Source organism: Pseudorca crassidens, chromosome 9 (assembly GCF_039906515.1).
Source record: "Pseudorca crassidens isolate mPseCra1 chromosome 9, mPseCra1.hap1, whole genome shotgun sequence".
In the NCBI taxonomy this organism is placed as follows: Eukaryota; Metazoa; Chordata; class Mammalia; order Artiodactyla; family Delphinidae; genus Pseudorca; species Pseudorca crassidens.
The window spans coordinates 104,135,314-104,153,972 of NC_090304.1; the positions used below are offsets into that span (position 1 = coordinate 104,135,314).

Here is an 18,659-nt window from a genome sequence, read left to right on the forward strand (position 1 = left end):
AGCTTCTCCCACCTACGAAATCCAATAACTAATATATATATATACCCCTCTCAGAGGAGTTTCTATTTGAGGTGGAGATGAGGCATTCACCGTTTCTAGAAACTTCTAGACTTTCTGGAGTGTAGCCATGAATCCTTAACAGAATCTTTTCCCATGAAGGCTGACCTAAATCATAAGACTCTCTTTGGCCAGAACCCAAACTTTAGAACTTAAAGTCAGTTTATTTAATATCATTATCCACAAAACCGCCTTAACTAGCAACATGTTCAGAACTGTACACCAAGCTGAGAGAGAATGATGAAAATTGTCATATGGGAGAAAATTATAATCGTGCCTGGCAATGGTGGTTATGGTGGAGATTATGCCAGAGGGAATAAGGCAGGACCTTTAATAAGGAGAAACTAAGTTGAGGATTTGGTCCTGGAAGCTAGGGCAGAAGGAGAAGAGGTGGCCTTTACACTTGGGCAAACGACAGAGCCGAGTGTAACCTGCGCCATAAGAACAGAAGCAAGTACAGCCACTTAGAGACGTCTGCCGCCTCCACAGCCCAGAGTCATGTCAGAGCTGCCCCGGCCTCTCCTCCTCCTAATCAAGCAGCACTTCTCTCCTCCTTCATCAGTGTATCCAACTGGAGTCCAGTTCTTAAAATACCTAAGAGTTATTACAGGAGCCAGCACTCCTGTGCATATTGAAAGAGACTTTATATACTTTCCTTATTCCAGGTGTCATTAATGGAAAAGGGCAAACTTTCATTGTCTGCTGCCCAAGATGGGAAGGAACTCCCTGGCAAAGCAGCAAGTTCCCATCTACTCGAGATGTTCCAGCGAGGACCTGGGGATACTGCAGCAAGAAGAAAGTAGGGAACCTTTAAGCTCCTTTCTGGCCCACGACTCTATATACAGACCTTGTCGCTACCTCAAAATCCAGACCTAGCTCCTGAGCACCTATCCGTGCACTGAACCGCATGGGGAGCTGGAAGAATGCAACGTAAAAGACAAACACACCCCTGATCCTTGAAGGAGGAGGAACTTTTCTAAGCATGTGAGCTGTTCTCAAAGGTCAGCTGGCTTTCCTAGTAAAGACCTGAGATTTCCCTCACACAAGAACAGGGATCTAGCACACTCTTCAGATCAGACAGACACGTCACTAGAAACACAGATCTTGCTGTCTGTCTTCATCCATACAGAGGGTCCCCACCAGTGACCTGTCCAGGGTGGATAAACTGTAAGAGAACAGAGGGCAAGGTCACAGCTGTGTCATCCAAGCTTAAAAATAAGCTCTGCTCGTGACACAATTTCTAATGTTTACAAAACACGACAATCTTACAGAAAGGGTCTGATCGTTAACATGCGTCTGCTCCTTGGACAGTTGTCAGATATACTCTTCAAACCCTTCCAGAGCTAGACAGCCTATGGGCCACACCTTGCTTGGACAATGAATCATTTTGCTCTAGTACCAGATTCTCAATCAAAGCCCAGACTCTCAACATACATCTTCCTTCCTCTGTGACATTTCTTCGGTCACCACTACTACAACTTTCACTCCTGGAAAAAAATCAACAGTAAAGCTAAGCAACAAGAAAGGTTTCCTACATAGGGCAGGATCCGGCCAGAGTGTCCGGTGACTGAGGGCACTGTTCCCATTGGAGAGACCGGCCAAATACTGAGGATTCTACTGCAGATGAGTCCAGGGTGTAGGCCATTCCGTGATGGCTTTGAGAGATGCCACTGCTGGTTTTGGGTTTAGAGAGACCTCCCAAGAGCAGGCGAGAAGTCCTTTGATGCTAGACCACAAGGCAGAGCTTCCAGAAACACCAAATCAACAGAGTTCCCTTCTCCCAGCGCGGGGTAAATATCCAAAATATCAGTTTTCCCTACCAATCCTGGAAAGGATCCCTTGGGACAGAACGACACTGCTTGCTTCCAAAAGCCAATGGCTATTCACAGAGTGGCTTGAGAGGCTAACCCAACCTCTCCGAGTCTACTTCTCCCCACCCCCCCGGAAAGAAAGAGGCTGGCTTCAGGGGCTGGGAATGTGCACAGAAGCTTCCAGGGAGCCCACCCTCAGCGAGCAGGAGGCGGGGCGGGCGCCTACCTGTGTAGCCAGCCAGGGCCGCAGCAGGGATGACAGGCTTGTCCTTGTTGAGGTCAGCACGGTCACGCACATAGTCCTTGAAGGTGCCCTTGGGCTTGTGGTTGGGCAGGGCGGCTGGGTAGTCCTCTGAGTCAAAGCTGTCGTAGGACGGGACGCGCTGCAGGCTGTTGAAGGATGACTGGCTGCTCCAGGACTGCGTGAGGCGGTCGCAGCTATCGTAGCTCTCTATGCTCTCAAAGGAGTCCTGGCCCCCGAGCTTGCCTGGAGGAAGAGGAGGTGGGAGGAGGGCAGGGAGGAGGGATGGGAAGAGACACTGTGAAACCCTCTCGGTGAGGATGCGCAGGACGGATGGAGGGAGTGGCCGGTGGGGATGGAGGCGTGTGGGTTTGCTCTGGGGAGGAGGGGCTGCCTGGGCCCAGTCTGCGAGCCCCCTGCGTGGTCTCGTCTTGCTCCAGAGCCCCTAGGACAGAGATGCAGAGTCGGGCGCAGCTTCCATCTGCCAGAGGGAGACAGCAGTGTTTGGGACCGCAAGAATTCCAGAGCCAGAAATCTACAGGCTGAGAATCATGCCGGCTATGATGGGATTTCTGGCTGATGAATTAGACCCAATGAGGAGATGAGGAAATCTGAGCAGTGTCAGGCCCAATTCATTCCCTATCCTAACTCAAGCCAGGGAGACGATTTCAAAAGGCCCCATGGCAAAATATTCTGGTCATGAGAAAAAAAAAAATCCATTAGACTAAGAGCAGATTGACCTTCCTTGACCTTGGAACTAAAATATTATTTTTTAGCCTTTCTTCCAAACACTCTTTTAAAATGAAATAAATGCAGTACTGTCTCTGTGCCTTCTCAAACAGAGAAAGAAGTTATGATATGCTTTTTCCAGGAGGTTAAAAAAAGCAAACACTATCCCTCTTCTAAATAGAAATCCATATTCTTTATCCTCTCCAAGTGCAGCTTTGTACTTGAAATTTGTACTTTATTAGGGAAACGTAGGCAATAAAAAACAAAGAAGTCGATTAAAGAGTTAAGGTCCACAGCAGTGTCAGAAATCCTTTACTGTATGAGTTGCTTAAGGCATTCTTAACTGACCACAAGATCATGCAAGTTCATTAATTTCCCAAACCAGGTTATAAACAGCTGCTAGGATTGCATAATAGCTGCTAGAGAAATTTCCACTGGCGAAAATGCCATTGAGAAGGAGCCTAACAAAATGGGGGGGGGGGACCAAAAATAAATGCATCTAACTACTGAAAAGGCTCACAGGAATATTTTTTTATGTTTTATTTCCAGATACTTTCCAGGCAACCTAAATTAAATCATGGGAGATTAAATGGCCACCTCAGCAAATTCAAGAAGCCAAAGGATGTGACAAATGTGTGTGCAGAAATACGTGTGAGTCAGGGCTGGCTGGTCCACCATGAAATTCGACCCCAGAATAAGGCTGGCACACACAGCGTAATACTAATATGTTTCTGGCGTATTCTCCCCTTCATAACAGAGGGAATTCGTTAAACCAGTGAAATTCAAATATTTAATCTTGGTGTCCAAACCAAAATTAAATATACAGTAATTAAGAAGGAAGATACATTGCTTCCAAAAACAAATTTTTTTTAACCCCAGATAAAAGATACTCAGTTAAATATGTAATTTTTGCATAATCTCCCCTTGTAGATTTCCTGAACCTCTTAACACCTCCAGTGCTGCTTGGAACAGAAACATAGTTATTTAGCTGCTTCATCTCATTCTTTCTTCCACTCACTCATTCAAAGAAGGGTAATCCCCAGAAGGTAGGTACATGGAAGAGCTTCATGGAATCATCGGCCCCGCCTACCCAGTCCACTGTCATATTTGCAACTTTTTATTATTATTATCTACTCAGTACTCTGTAATGACCTACATGGGAAAAGAATCTGAAAAAGAGTGTATATAGGTATACCTATAACTGATTCACTTTGCTGTACACCTGAAACTAACACAACACTGTAAATCAACTCTACTCTAATACAAATATTTTAAAAATAAAAAAAGAAGGGACTGTCCCTTCCAGAAATTCACATTAAAAGACTCAAGAAAACAGCCCCCAACCAAGAAGGCAACAGCTCCTTTTCAACAGAACAGGAAATTTTGTGGTCTCTCATGAAAAGGTATTTGCTCACACCCGCTATCCATCTTACACATACCAAAAACCTAAGAAAGAAAGTTTATATTTTCATGAAGAATACTCCCACAAAGTCACCGATGTCGAGGCTGTAGTTATACTCAAATGTCCCTGAGATGATTCTCTCAGTCATTTTTATATTTGGAGGGTACAGAGACTGGAATTTTCACATGCAAGACAGCTGAGCTTCCAAGGAGTCCCAATAAGCAAGGGCACTAAACGAGGCCAGAACCACTCTCTGGCAGCCTCTCAAACATGAACCGAATGCAAGTCTGTGGAGAGTTGCAGTTTATAGCAGTAGGCTACTTTCATTTTAGCTCTCTTTCACAATCCTGGAGCTGGGAACCATCATTTACGGGTATTTTCTCCCAAAATGGGTTGACTCCAACTGGATTAGACACTCGGTTAGGCTACTGTGCTCACGCAGGGAAGCTCCACGCCATCCATCAGCTGGCTTTCCTGAGAAATGTCTCAGCGAGGTCCTTCCAAAGCTATTCCACCACACAGACCTCGGAGCACCCAGAACAGTAGGTTGGGGGAGACAACGGCGGCCCACCGAACAGACTAGCACAAAGAAGACAGCTCTCCGAGTCCAAAGAAGTGGAACATCGAAGCACTCTATACCCTAATGCAGTACACGAACACTACGATGATTGTTGATAATAAGAAGCTCACAGTGATGCTTTCAGTCTAGACCGATCCTACCACGTCAGAGCCAATCAGCCCCTAGAATACATCCTGTCTGCGGCACTTCTAACTCGCCAGAAGCAACCGTGAACGGACCGGTCTCCCCTTCAAGTCTGTGTGGTGTGAAGCTTGGTGCGAGTGAGGGAGAAGGAGGCCAGAGAGAAAGCCCTCCTGTCCCTTGGTACAGGTCACCGTCTGGTCCATCGGGATTCATTTGGGGTCGCGGGGCGGGTGGGGACCAAAACCAAAAACCAAGAGAAGGAGAGGGAGAAGGGGGAATTGCACAAATGCAAAGCCAGACGCAACTGGTAAATGACCTGGCAGCAGATCTGCCCAAAGTGACAGCATGGCTGAGTCCCCACGCACACTCAGCCTCATCACACACGCACAGGAAGCCCCGTGAGAAAGAAAGGCGCTCTGTTGCTGTGACCCGCCTGAGAAAAAAGGTACACATATGTGTAAGTATTTAAATAGACCGGCATCCAAAAATAAAGAAGAAAGGGGAAGGCAAAGCTGGTCCCACCCATCCCCTTCTGTCTGAAACACAAACACCCCGGGGCTGCAAGAAGGCAGATTACAGGTTCCGATTTTGCTGGGGACTTTCCCTCTGCAGGCTTGCTGGTCATCTCGAGGCCTGCTGGGAGGAAGTAGGAACCTGAACACTTGAAGGAGATGACAATGTGTGCGGCCCGTGAGGCCTTTGGGGCCTCACTGAGGAGAGGAGCAGGGTCATCACTGAGCAGAAATCACCACGAGGCGGCCAGGCCCGACTTCCGTGACCAAAGGCCTCGCAAGCATCGCTCGGAAGGGCTTTCTCCTGTCCTCTTCCTGTCTGTACTTCTCTCCCATTTACCCATCGGAATAGTCATCTTTTTCAACTTGTTAGAAATCAGCTATAGGTCTTCCTGGATGAACAAGTCCCTCTTTATGATGGACTGCGCTTTTGTCAGAAACAAAACAATCTGGACACGTCACTAGGTGAGCCGTGCCTCTGAATGTTTACGTCCTGATCTTAAAAATTGGGCGTACTTAACCTTTTTTGCTTTATAAAGTCAGCCAGCTCTATTTTGAACCATTTATTTCACTGTCAGTGAGTATTTTATCATTGCCATAACAGTCATGGCAACAAGAGTACCTTCTTCCGGAAGCCTCTGGCCGCCTCTTTCCCTGGTCCTCTACCTAAATACACCCTTTCACCACACTGCTGAAGACTGGTTCCAAATAAGCTGTTGGTTAGCCATCTTCTATCTTCCCAAACCAAAGAAGGCACAGGAGGCTAGGAAGCCCAGGCTGAGAAGCAGAGGTCATTCAGATACCAAGCCAGGATGTGCAGTCTGACCAGGAATACCTGGAACACCAGGATGATGTGGGCTCTCCAGGAGGGTCTCTGAAATCATTTTTATGTGATTGTGTCCTCCTTAAGCAAAATCCTCTCGAAGAAAATAACGCATACCTTCGAAAAGAGCCACGAGCACCTGAAGCTATCACGTGGTGAAATGTTTTACCCACATAAGAAAGGCGATTGTTCTTCCTGCCAGATTTCAGTTCCACCATGGACCCAGAGCCTTTGGCATCATGAAGGACTTGGCTAACATTCCATGATACAAAGTTCTTAATATCTAGACATTCTAAGACGGAAAGGCTAAAACTCAGGAATGCCCGGGGCTAAGAGCAAGGGGGAAAAAGTGGGACCTGGAGAGCTCACAAACTCACGTAATTCTTAGAATTTTCTAGAGCGGAAATCCGACCTACCACGACTGGTCCTCCCCATGCACATGTTGTCTGGGGTCACCACTTCTTGTTTGATGGCAAAGTAGTCAGTCTGCAAGGTGTCCGTCTGCAGAGGGTCCCGGAGGATGACCGAGGGGTAGTCGTTCTCATACTTGAGGGAGAGGAGCTCCTCCGAGCTGATGGGATGGAGGGTCTGGTAGGACTCTGTAATGAAGCTGGGCTCGGAGAACTCCGATGGAGGGACACACTGGGCATGCTCGATACCGTAGCCTGGAAACACAGAGCATGGGCAATTGGAGAGAGGAGAGATGCGTACCGGAAACAGGCCGTTCCTCCCCATTTACAAGGGCCCCGCAATGTCAAACAAGCTGACTACCTTTGGGAATGCAAGAAAAATATTTTAAGTGAAAAGGGCCTGGGTTTTCAACCTTGAGCCACTACTCAAGAGCTGTGGCCCTTGACGAGACACTTCCCTTTTCTGACTTGATTTTTTCATCTCGAAAATAGGAATGGTGGCAACCTTCCTCGGGGTGTTGCGATGCAGATCCAATGACAGCATACGTGGAAAAAGCCTACCCACATTTCTAGCACACAATAAGCTCGTTGTTGTTGTTAGGATAAAAATCATAATAGTAAAAAGATAAAGTGAAAATAAACCTGCTTAAGACACTCTTTGAAAGCAAAGCCATCAGATAAGCACAGCCCGAGGCTAATTCTCTCCCTCCGGCCACCCAGGAGGCCTGGTGAGGGATAAGGTACTACAAGGAGGAGGCTTTACGTTCCTGAGGCTGCAGGGCATGCTCTGGAGGAAGGATTTCAGAGGAAGTGCTGCCACATCTACCAGAAAAAGGAAAGAACAAGGTCCAGGGCAAAATCCCTGACCCGAACCTCTGATGGCCACCACGGGGCACATAAGAGTTTGGAGGCAAGTCATTGTCTCTCTGTGCGACCTTCATGCTGAAGACATGGGAAAGACCCCGGTGTAGGTGCGTGCAGGTGAATAAAATGTGCAGATAGGCTGAAGCCTTGTGCTTGTGGGAAGAGCAAAACAACCAAGAGTCTACATTTAAGGAAATATTATTTTCTGTAGCATTACCAGGCGGGGGCCTGAGATGGCCTAGGACAGGGATCCTTTCCTAAGTTCCCATGACAGGAAGAGGGGGGAAGAGCAGGGGGTGAACTTACTAATGAAGTAATCCGAGGTATAGCGCGACTCTGGGTAGGGAGGGTTGACTCCATTCACTTGGTACGGCTTCACATCCTCTGCAACAGACAGGGGAGGCATGAAACAAAGAGGTCAGCGCGCAAGCAACGCTCAGCCGAAGAGGACCCTGGACAAAAGGACCACAGTGATCTCAGCCCCTCTTCGCAGAAATCTGCATGTCCACCGACTGAGCTGGTGTCGGAGTCTCTCCTGACGGGGGCCTTGTCTAGAGACGAGCTCACTAAAGGATGGCTAAGTTTATGATTCCAGTAGCTGCAGAATGGGATTTAGTATCTTGGAAAGCGCATTCTGTGAGTAACCTCTAAGGGGTGGGGAGGCATCCACCCCCTTTCTGATGCATGCTTGTGCCACCAGCAGCCGAGGCTTGAAGGCATGTTGGGAGGTTACCAGCCACCAATACTCAACCTGATCGGGTCCAAAGCTTCTCAGAAATACAGGACAATCTCTAGACAGGTAGATTTAGAGCCTCCATTTCTTCCAACAGATGTCTGCTTTCTGGTGTTTTTTTTTTTTTTTTTTTTGCGGTACGCGGGCCTCTCACCGTTGTGGCCCCTCCCGACACAGGTTCCGGACGCGCAGGCTCAGCGGCCGTGGCTCACGGGCCCAGCCGCTCCGCGGCATGTGGGATCATCCCGGACCGGGGCATGAACCCGCGTCCCCTGCATCGGCAGGCGGACTCTCAACCACTGCGTCACCAGGGAAGCCCCAGATGTCTGGTTTTCGTTTTGTGTTTTTTCTGTGGCCCTCAAATGTCAAGTTCAGGCCCAGATAAGATGCTAGTAAGGTGACTCTACTTAGTGAAATATGACAGGGCTCATACAAGGAGAGAGGAGAGCCACATAACCAACTCCTGTCCAGGTGCCAACCTCCGTAGGAATGAGAATGGAACATAGATGAAGGCATCCAAGCAGAGGAAGGCTCTCTCCATGGGACTAAGGTGAGCCTGTGGATCGTCTAATGACCCTGGAATCTGCTGGTGGCCCCTGACCGTCACATGACACAGTATGATTACGTTTCACTGTAAGAATCAGACATAAAGACAGAGGGTTGGTTTGGGTTTCTCCTCAGGTATTTGATAGCTTGTTGGGAGCAGAGACTGCTGGGAAAACAAGTTTATGCCTGCACAGAAAAACAGTTCCCAGCTGAGATAAAATGATTAAACTCGGCTTCAGCAGCTTATCAGATTGAAACATCCCCTGTACCTTTGGCCTGCCACCCCACCCAGAAAAGCTATGTTTTTTCGGCGCTGGGTTGCCTTAGTTTAATCACAGAACAAAAGCTGTAGCCTCAATACAAACATCACGTTCAGTTGTTCAAGGACCTGAGGAAGGACGATCCTCCTGCCTCTCTCCCTTGAAAATGTTGTGAGATGTTCTCAAACCCACTCCATTATTTCCCAATTCTCCTAAATTTGCTTGTATTGTTCCTTCGCAGGAAGGCAGGCCAGAAGCTACCCCACGAGTCCCCATCACTACACAAAGAACACAGGACAGGAAGTTCGAGTGAAAAGACCTAGGTTTAAGGAAACAAGTGATGTTGAGGAAACCACCTAACCTGTCCTCGTTTTACAGACAAGGACACCGAGAGAACATGCCCTTCCCATGTCCCAGGGTTGTTTTGAGAGTCCTATGAGAAAAACGCAGTTTCAAGCACTTTGGAAACAAGGAGGTGCTGTACAGATGAGTTATAACTGATCAGAGGCAGGTTTAGACACTCCAGGACAGCTGCTGCCCCAGGGTGAAGACTGGAGGGAAACGGTGAATTAGCAGCATATATTGGGGCGACACAGTCTGGTGTACCCCGCCCCCCACTGCTGTGTTTATAAGCCAATGCTTGCATCAGATCTGTTCTGAGCCTGCTGTCTCTTTTCCCTCTATACACAGGTGCTCACGTCAACACGTGTGAGTGGTTTGTGTGCAGTTACACCGAGATCACGGTGTGGCTTCGGGGAAGGCTAGATTCACCTAGTTCTCGACTCTGCTTATATTTCTTTTTCAGCACAAGCTGAAGGGAAGGGGAAAAAAGAAAAAGATAACACTTCTGTGCCCAGAGGAGTCTAATTTGGGTCTCTCCTGGGCATTGCAGAGTGGAAAATATCCTTAAACAAAGGAAGGTATTATATGGAATAAAAGTGCTAAGCCCGAGTTCTGCTCCCTGCCCCCCCCTCCCCCCGTCACCGCGTCTGCGCCAGGGCTTGGAGCTGGTGACCACAGGGAAAGGGTGGGCCTGGGTCAGAGAGGGCAACAGGCTTCTAGGCTTACAGTCAGCTGGAGGGCACTGCTGACTGCTGGTAACTGCAATTTATTTTAAGAAGAAATTCAGAAAAATAAGCGCAAAAACACCCAAGTTTGCCGCCTGCTGCTGTTTCTATACTCAGCCAGGACTGTGGTACATGAGTCACTTGGTCCAGAAAGGTTGGAAGAGGCTGGTAGGGGAGGCCATGTCATTACAAGGTTGCAACACGGCGTCCTGACATAACCCCAGTTTCTGCTCCAGATGGAAAAGGTGTACCTCGCGACTGCAATTCCAATCTAGTTAGTGGGCAGAGAAGCCTGCTTATTAAGAAGCTCTGAGGAACGAAGCTTGGATGTGGCCGTGGATCAAGACAGTGTGTCTTAAGAGTATCAGGAAAAAAAAAAAAGAGAGAGAGAAAGAGAAAGAAAGAAAAACTCTCTTGTTGCTGGCTGTGGGCACTGCTTGTTCAAACAGTACATGAGTCTAAGATAAAGTCTGGGATCAGAACTCTGCATACCAATAAGCTTCAGGAGTAGAGACTAGCTAAAGATTAAAACTGGAACCTCCAGTACACAGAAGAAAAAGAAACTAACATTTATGGAACACCTGCTATTTACCAGGCACTGTCTACGCCGTGCTGTGATTGGATGCCCAGGTGATGGCATCGACGTTGCACCACTGGGCACGCTCCTGGACCTACTCTCAAAGCCACGCCCCCCCGGCTCCCACCTCACCCTGCCCCCATGCATTTACCTTTCTGCAGGATCTCCAGATGCTCCCACAAGATGTCCCCAACGAAGTCTGGAGCCAGCTCGAGAAAGCAGTCTTTCCCCAGCGCGCAGAGGGCTGCCCCATTCATACAGAACTTCTGGAAGTCCACACCCTTTAGGCTGAACTCATTGACGGCCCACATCACCCAGTCCCGAACATGGGTCTCTGTCCACTGCCGGGGGTCTGCGGGGAGAGATCAAATGACGTTCCAGCAGATCGAGCTCTTAACTCTTCCCCGAGCCTCAGAGACAATACGAAAGCATCTGACCTTCACTGAGGATGTTCTCGGATTCACAGAATTAGGAATGCCTGATGGGGCATCTTCCATAACCCTCCCCCCACCCCCACCCCCGCATCCAACAGCCCCATCTTCTCTATCTTGCCAGCTAGAAGATCACTGTCATCAGCTAGAAAGGGGCAGAGAATTCTCCACCCTTAGAATCTTCAGACCGAGATTCCAGGGATCTCCTCTTTCACTGCCTTATTTCCATCAGACTTTTTAAAAGCCTGGGACAAGGGAACAAATGACTTCTTTAACAGCAATAATAACAAAGTCAAGTGTGCTCTGGACGTTGCACTCACCTCTCCCTGCTCTTAACTCTTATAATTTACTTGAGACCATTATGCTTAGTTATTTTTATCTTAATCATGGCTAGCCCAGTTGTCCCTGGGTATCCAAGGAGGATTGGTTTCTGAACGCCCTCGGATACCAAAATCTGTGGATGCTCATCTCCCTTATGTAAGAGGGCAGGTTAGGGTACAGTCAGCCCTCTGTATCCGCGGGTTCCTGCATCTGCAGGTTCAACCAACCGAATCTGACTTGTGGTTGGCTGAATCTGCCAACGAGGAGCCCTGGGAGGGCTCACTGTACTCATCAGAGCAATTAGTAATAGTAAGCCATTCGAATGATACTTGGTAATAACGACATCATTAGGTACCTGTATTATACCAGATACCCTTCAAAATATATACACATCACAGGCCCTGCGTTGAGTAGAAGTGTAGGACAGACGACATATAATCTTCACGCATGACCCCTGTTTTAACATGACTACACCAGCTAATGACACTTAAAGAGCTCAGATGATGGCAGGCTGTGATGCCTACAGCATGCCTGCTCTCAAGGTCACCCCCTTCAATCTAGACGATGACTTTATGAGATGTTGGAAAACCCAGTGGTCAGAATTCACTGTTTTCTGCCTTGTGATTGGGCATTGCTGTCAGCTGAAGTTTGTGGGAAAGTAGAATACGTGGAAAGGTAGACAGACACACTCACAGAATCTACCGAAGGCTTTCGTCTGGCAGGGTGGAAGCCTCTCATGCAGCAGTAGCACTAGCCTGGTCTAAAGACAGCTTTTGTTTCTCTGACTCAATAGAAAAGTGTTCTTTCTGCTCTCAACTGTTCAGGAAATGCTGCTTGGTCAAGGCTTAAGTCTTCCCCCATCAGTTTTCCTTTCTGACAACGCAGGTCACTTCCCCTTACATTCCTGAATAAACCCTTTTGGATGAGAACACCCAAAGGTAAACACATTTCACCAAAGGACACGGAAAAGAAAAGAGTAAATTCCCAGAAATGCAGGTCATCGAGTTCATCCAATGGCGGCCCAGAATGACTCCAAGGCCATGCCTTCCAAACTTGTCTGTACCGTGGAGGCACTTGAGAAGCTTCAGAATTACCGATGCGACCAGCAATTGTGACTTAATTGGTCTGGGACCTGACCTGGACTGTGGAATTTTTTGACGATCCCCCGTCTAATGTGCAAACAAGTTTGGGCACCACTGCCCTAAAACCAAGATGGCAGGGGCAAGCCTGGGAGATGAAGGAGCATCAGTATGCGTCTATGCTTGTTCCAACAGAGGTCTGCAACGATCTGTGGCTGCTGACTGAAGCACGCTGAGTAATAATGTCTATCTCACTCAACAGGTGAGAAAACTACCCATACCTCAAAGTCTGATCCCATCCTCTCTCCTTCCAACTACAAAACCTACCTTTTGGAATTCCCAGCCGTTGCTGCTCTTTAGAGAAACCACTGAAAGTAGCTTTCAAGGCTTGAGACATCATTTCTTTGCTGCTTGGAGTTAAGAGTGGAACATCTGCACATTCCATATCTGTAAGGAAAAAATAGCACATGAATACTAACAAAAACGAAGTAGGTGATGGATGTTAGCTAGACGGGTGGTGGTGATCGCTGTGCGATAGACAGAAATATCAAATCATTATGTTGTATACCTGAAACTAACATAAGGTTACATGTCAGTTATACCTCAATTTTAAAGATAAAACTAACTAGGTAATTAACCACCCATAAAATATCATGGAGCATGAATGGTCTGAAGAAGACAAGCTGAGAAATAACTGTAGTAGCATCCTCACCAGGGCAGGTAAAATTTGGGGGGCTTTCCACAATGTGGTAGGGCCCATAAAAAACACCCAAAAAAACAAAAAACCTGACTCTTGCCTCATACGCCCTGCCTCTCCGACAAAATACGTTTATTCTTTCTGTATAGCTCTGCTAATTCCCCCACAGCCCCTACCCATCCTTCACACTCACTGAGAATATTAATGTTTCTATGCGCTTGCTGTTACCTATGAAAAGGAAGTAACAACATCCGTTCAATAAATAATTATTTAGCATTTGTTACATGCAAGGGATTAGCGAAAGAACAGTGAACAAGACAGTAATGATCCCTAGCCTGATGGAGCTGGATATCAGATTCTGGCAGGGAAATCAGTCATTAAAAAAACTATTTACACAATTAAACGTTCAAATACAATGTCAGTAAGGGCTTCATAGGAGGAGTAGAAGATGCAGTGTTAACACGTAACAGGGAGTCCTGCAGGTCTGGAGGAATCAGAGAAGGCCTCCTTTAGAAGTGAGATGTTTGACCTGAGACCTGAAGGATACACAGGAGTTTTTTAAAAACTACTCCAGACCAGTGGTTCTCAAAGTGTGGTCCCCAGACCAGCCGTACGTATCAGCATCACCTGGGAGAACTCAGCCCCACCCAGGCCTCCTGAATCAGAACCTCTGAGCGGGCGGAGCCCGGAAATCCGTTTGTAACACAGAATCCAGGTAATCCCGATGAGCACTAAAATTAGAGGGCTGCGATCCGAGATGAGAGAATAGCACAAATGAAGGTCCTGAGATGGGGGAAGAGGGGAACCTTGGCCTGTTTTAGTATCAGAAAGATCAATGCAACTGGAGCAGAGCGATCAAGGGGACAGCAGCTTTAGAGGAGGCTGAAAACGTAAGTAAGGAGTGTGTTAAGGAATTTATAATTGCATCCTGAGCAAAACAGGCATTGAGAGTTTTATGCAGAGGAATGACATGACTACATTTTGTTTGAAGAAGATCATCTTACGGTAAGTCTATTTTTATTTTATTTATTTATTTATTTTTGGCTGCATTGGGTCTTCGTTGCTGCGCGTGGGCTTTCTCCAGTTGCGGCGAGCAGGGGCTACTCTTGGTTGCGGTGCACGGGCTTCTCATTGTGGTGGCTTCTCTTGTTGCGGAGCACGGGCTCTAGGCACGGGGGCTTCAGTAGTTGTGGCACGAGGGCTCAGTAGTTGTGGCTCATGGGCTCTAGAGAGCAGGCTCAGTAGTTGTGGCGCACGGGCTTAGTTGCTCCACGGCATGTGGGATCTTCCCGGACCAGGGATTGAACCCATGTCCCGTGCATTGGCAGGCGGATTCTTAACCACTGCGCCACCTGGGAAGCCCCAGGTAATTCTATTTTTAAATTTTCAAGGAACTGCCATCCTGTCTTCTCACAGTGGCTGCATGATTTTACAGCCCCCCACAGTGCACAAGGGTCCCACCTCCTTGCCAACACTTATCTTCTGCATTTTTTACAGTAGCCATGCTAATAGATGTGAAGTGGTATCACATTGTAGTTTTGACCTGCATTTCCCTAATTATTAGGGATGTTGAGCATCTTTCCATGGGCTTATTGGTCATTTGTGTATCTTCTTTGGAGAAATGTCTATTCAAGCATTTTGATCATTTCTAATACAGTGATTTGTCTTTTTGTGTTGAGTTTTAGGAGTTCTCTATATACCCAGAAGAGCTGATAGCAGGGTCTTGAAGAGATATTTGTACGCTCATGTTAATAGCAGCGTTATTCACAGTAGCTAAAATGTGGAGGCAACCAAGCGTCCATCAACAGATGAGTTGGATAAGCAAAAGGTAGTATAAACACACACAGTCCGATATCATTCCGCCTTACAAAGGAAGGGAATTCTGACATATACTGCAACGTGGATGAGCCTTCACATCATGGTAAAGGAAATAAGCCAGTCTTGAAAAGACAAACTATATAAGGGACTTAGAATTGTCAAATTCATAGAGACAGCAAGTAGAATGGTAGCTTCCAGGGCCTGGAGGGAGGAAGGAATAGGGGGTTGTGTCCTGGGGACAGAGTTTCAGTTTTACAGGATGAAAAGAGTTCTGGAGGTGGATGGTGGCAAAGGTTGTGCAACATTATGGGTGTATTTAATCCCACTAAACTGTAACTTAAAAAATAGTTAAGTTGGTAAATTTTAGGTTATGTTCACTTTACCACAATTTTTAAAAATGGGTTAAAAAAAAAAAAGATCGCCTTAGCTGCCAGTAAAGAATGGTTTAGGAGGTTAACTCCAAATGGATGCAAGAAGACTTGTTAAAAAGCTCTTGTATCAGTTGTGGTGAGGGATGATGGTGGCTTTAGCTAGGAAGATGGCTCTGCAGAAAATGTAAGTGGTCAGATGTGACATGCATATAGGAGGTAACACCTATAAAACTTGATTTATGTAGGTGGTGAAGAAGAATGAGGAATCAACATCTGCAGATCCACAAATGCATCCTCCTTTGCTATTGCCACATGCATCTTCATCTCTGCTGTGTCCCTCTTGTACTTGCAGACCATGTTCAAAACCAAGATACATAGATATGGTTCAAGTTAAAAATCCTCCAAATTCACCTCAGGCACAATTTCCAACAAAAAGCAAACAAGCAAAGAAATGACTTGAGAATTCCTACTAGCTGTCCTGTGACCTTTAGACAGCAATGCACTTTACTGCAGTAATTTCCAGAAGCCCGCTTGCTCACCCTGAATCTTCAGTGTATCATATGAAACTGACAGAAAATGGCGGGGCCACTAGAGAAGTTCCTCCACCAGCCAGCTTTAACCCTGGCTAGTTAAAAAGTTCCCTGGATGTAAGTAATGTGTTATTGGCTGGATAAAATGGAAACATAGGAGGGAAAAAAAATGATAATTGGTGACCTCTGAAAAAAGAAACAAATATATTGCCTCTGAATATCAAAATGAATGGAAATTACGTGGCAAGAAAGAAGGGCAGGCAGCTCTTTCCCTCAGTTTACTTTGAGCAGTGCTATCAGGAAACTGCCCAGAGTCTGCCCTGTGCCCTCGAAGAACAGAAGGGTTCACTGCTGTGGCTCTCCCAGGCCCTGCACTGAGGGGGATCTGAAGTTATAGGGAGTGGAGAGTTTGGGTTGCCCTGGGACATGCCCAAAAAAACTTAGTGGAAAAATCAACACACTTCCAGGAAGGTTGACAAAATGCTGGAAAATCCCAGATTGTTAGGGGGGAAAAGTAGGGGGATGGGATAAAATGTTGATTACATAACATCCAGCCCTTTGAACAATGGAATAATCATCACATGAGTCACTAAGAAAGACATCAGTGCTCCCCCTTCGTCCCCACTCTCCTCGCCCAAGAACAGCTAAGGGACAGGTCCAGGAGATCTTCCCTTAGAGTGGAAGTCAGTTTGACTTTAGAGAAAAGGGCTCTCTATTTAACCAAGAGTATCGCTTCTGAAAGAAGGAACAAATGCAGCAACCCCAGCTCCCAGCACAGGAGTCAATCAACAAACGCTGGATGAATTCAAAGTCTTCCCAATTTGAATCAACTTTCCTTCCCTTCGCTCCCATCCAACACCAATTCATGAACTTGAACTGTGTGGGTTTTGTTGTGTGTGTTTGTTCCCTCCACTGGATCTATGACTCGATGAAAAGGACTCCACTGATGGCAGAAGTGGGCCAGGAAAATGCATGTGGAAAATGTGGGCCGGGCCAAATGGACCAGCAGTGGTTCTGCTGCAAACTGGAACTGAAGGATGAGGCTAGGAGGCCCCAGACATCTTCTGAACAGGAAAGCCTGGACAGTTGGATGCCAGGGTGATGTGAAGGCTGAGGATGACAGCAGAGAGCCCGGAGTCTGCTTCCTATCACAGCAGTGCCCCAGCAGTCCGGCCAGGACAGGGCCTCTGGGCTGACAACTCCCCATGCAGGTTTCCACTTCCTGTCAGGGAGCCGGCACTTCCAGGTTCTGGCTTGTTCTCTCCAAGGGAAGCAGCTGGAATTAACCTGTGCCTGTCCACCTCAGTGCCATTCTCAAAAGCCTGGTCCACACGGTCCTGCATGGCACCCAAAGGCTGTGCCCCTGACTGGGGACTCAGAGCGCTGGGTCTCTGGAAGAGGTGCTCCCAAGCCCGCTGGGGAAAGCCAACACCACACACTTGGGACACCTGGACTTGATGAGCTCAGGAGAAGGCGTACCAGTGCCTTTGGACCCAAAGGATTCAGACAGGAAAGTCAGAGTTTTATCTATCTTCATGAAGTGTGGAACGGAAGGTTTAAAAAAAAAATCAAAACTCTTCTATAAGTGAATGAACAATCAGTCAGGATCGTCTTTTTTAGTAGCACAGGCACTGCATGTAGATGATGATGAATAACCACTTTCCAAAGTGGTATTAACATAAAACATTAAACTCTCATCATGAAGAATATGAATGCAAAGATGCCCTCTGTGTTGCTCATTCATGTTTGTGGCAGTTCTGTCAATTACACTGACCAATAAAAATAATGAAATCATTACACAGGTGGAGAAGCTGACATGGTTTGGCCCAAGCAGGCATCTCTGTTATTCTGACCACACCTTATCTCATTACCTATTAAAATACTTTTCTATTAGGTACCAAAAATATTTCTAATTTCGGCAACAGCATCTATAAATTAATCAATGCTCCACAGAAGTTAACTAATTGTATTTTATGGACAAGAACTAAAATTGCCTTTGTGCTAACAATTGTACTTGCAATATCTTGAATTGCAATAACACATTTGTTTCAAAATACTGGGCACCTGACCTGGAAATATACTCTGCTGATACGGTGGAGGCTCTAAGTACATTTATGAAACATAAACATATTACAAGTATATTCGATTTCTGACCCAGGGGTTATTCCTCAGGACCCTAAATCTGAGTTAATATTTATAGGAACCACCCAGATTTCTGAGAGGAGAGTTGTACAGAAGCTAGTGAGCAAATAACGGTCCCAAACTCTGCCCAGTCAAGACTGCACAGTATCAGAGTAGAAACTAGCAGATAGTTTTTCTTGACTCAGTAGGAACACAATGAATTGTGGCCTTTTCAATGCAGGGAAACATCTGCTTCTTTTTCACTGTGATCTAATCCTGAACAAAAGCTTATACAGCCCAAGGATGTTTTAAGTCAAATGTGGAACAAGGGTTTCAATTCACTCATAATGGAACTCAAAGTTAAGGACTGCTCGGCGCCCAAGAACCCATCAACGACATGTCACGTGACTTTTCATACCATTCTATTAAGTCGTTTGAAACCGAACGGCTCGTATCAGCAATGTTACCTAGAGTCTAAGCCTGAAGTGGCGTTGGTTCCAGGAGAAGTTCAAGACCTATGGCCTTGCTGAACTGAGATGTTCCTCCTCTCACCATC

General features: G+C 46.7%; 1 protein-coding gene across 3 annotated transcripts in view; it reads right to left on the reverse strand.

Annotated features, from left to right (window-relative positions):
* Positions 1-18,659, reverse strand: part of ETS1 (ETS proto-oncogene 1, transcription factor) — a 128,549-nt gene that overhangs the window by 20,000 nt on the left and 89,890 nt on the right. For 2 of the 3 annotated variants that reach the window (XM_067751550.1, XM_067751551.1), the window contains 5 exons: positions 12,894-13,013; positions 10,887-11,087; positions 7,859-7,936; positions 6,695-6,943; positions 2,095-2,355 (listed from right to left, as the gene is read on the reverse strand). In XM_067751550.1, coding sequence (XP_067607651.1) covers positions 2,095-2,355; positions 6,695-6,943; positions 7,859-7,936; positions 10,887-11,087; positions 12,894-13,013 — 909 coding nt within the window. The remainder of the gene's footprint in view (positions 1-2,094; positions 2,356-6,694; positions 6,944-7,858; positions 7,937-10,886; positions 11,088-12,893; positions 13,014-18,659) is intronic. The other variant, XM_067751552.1, reaches the window with a different exon arrangement.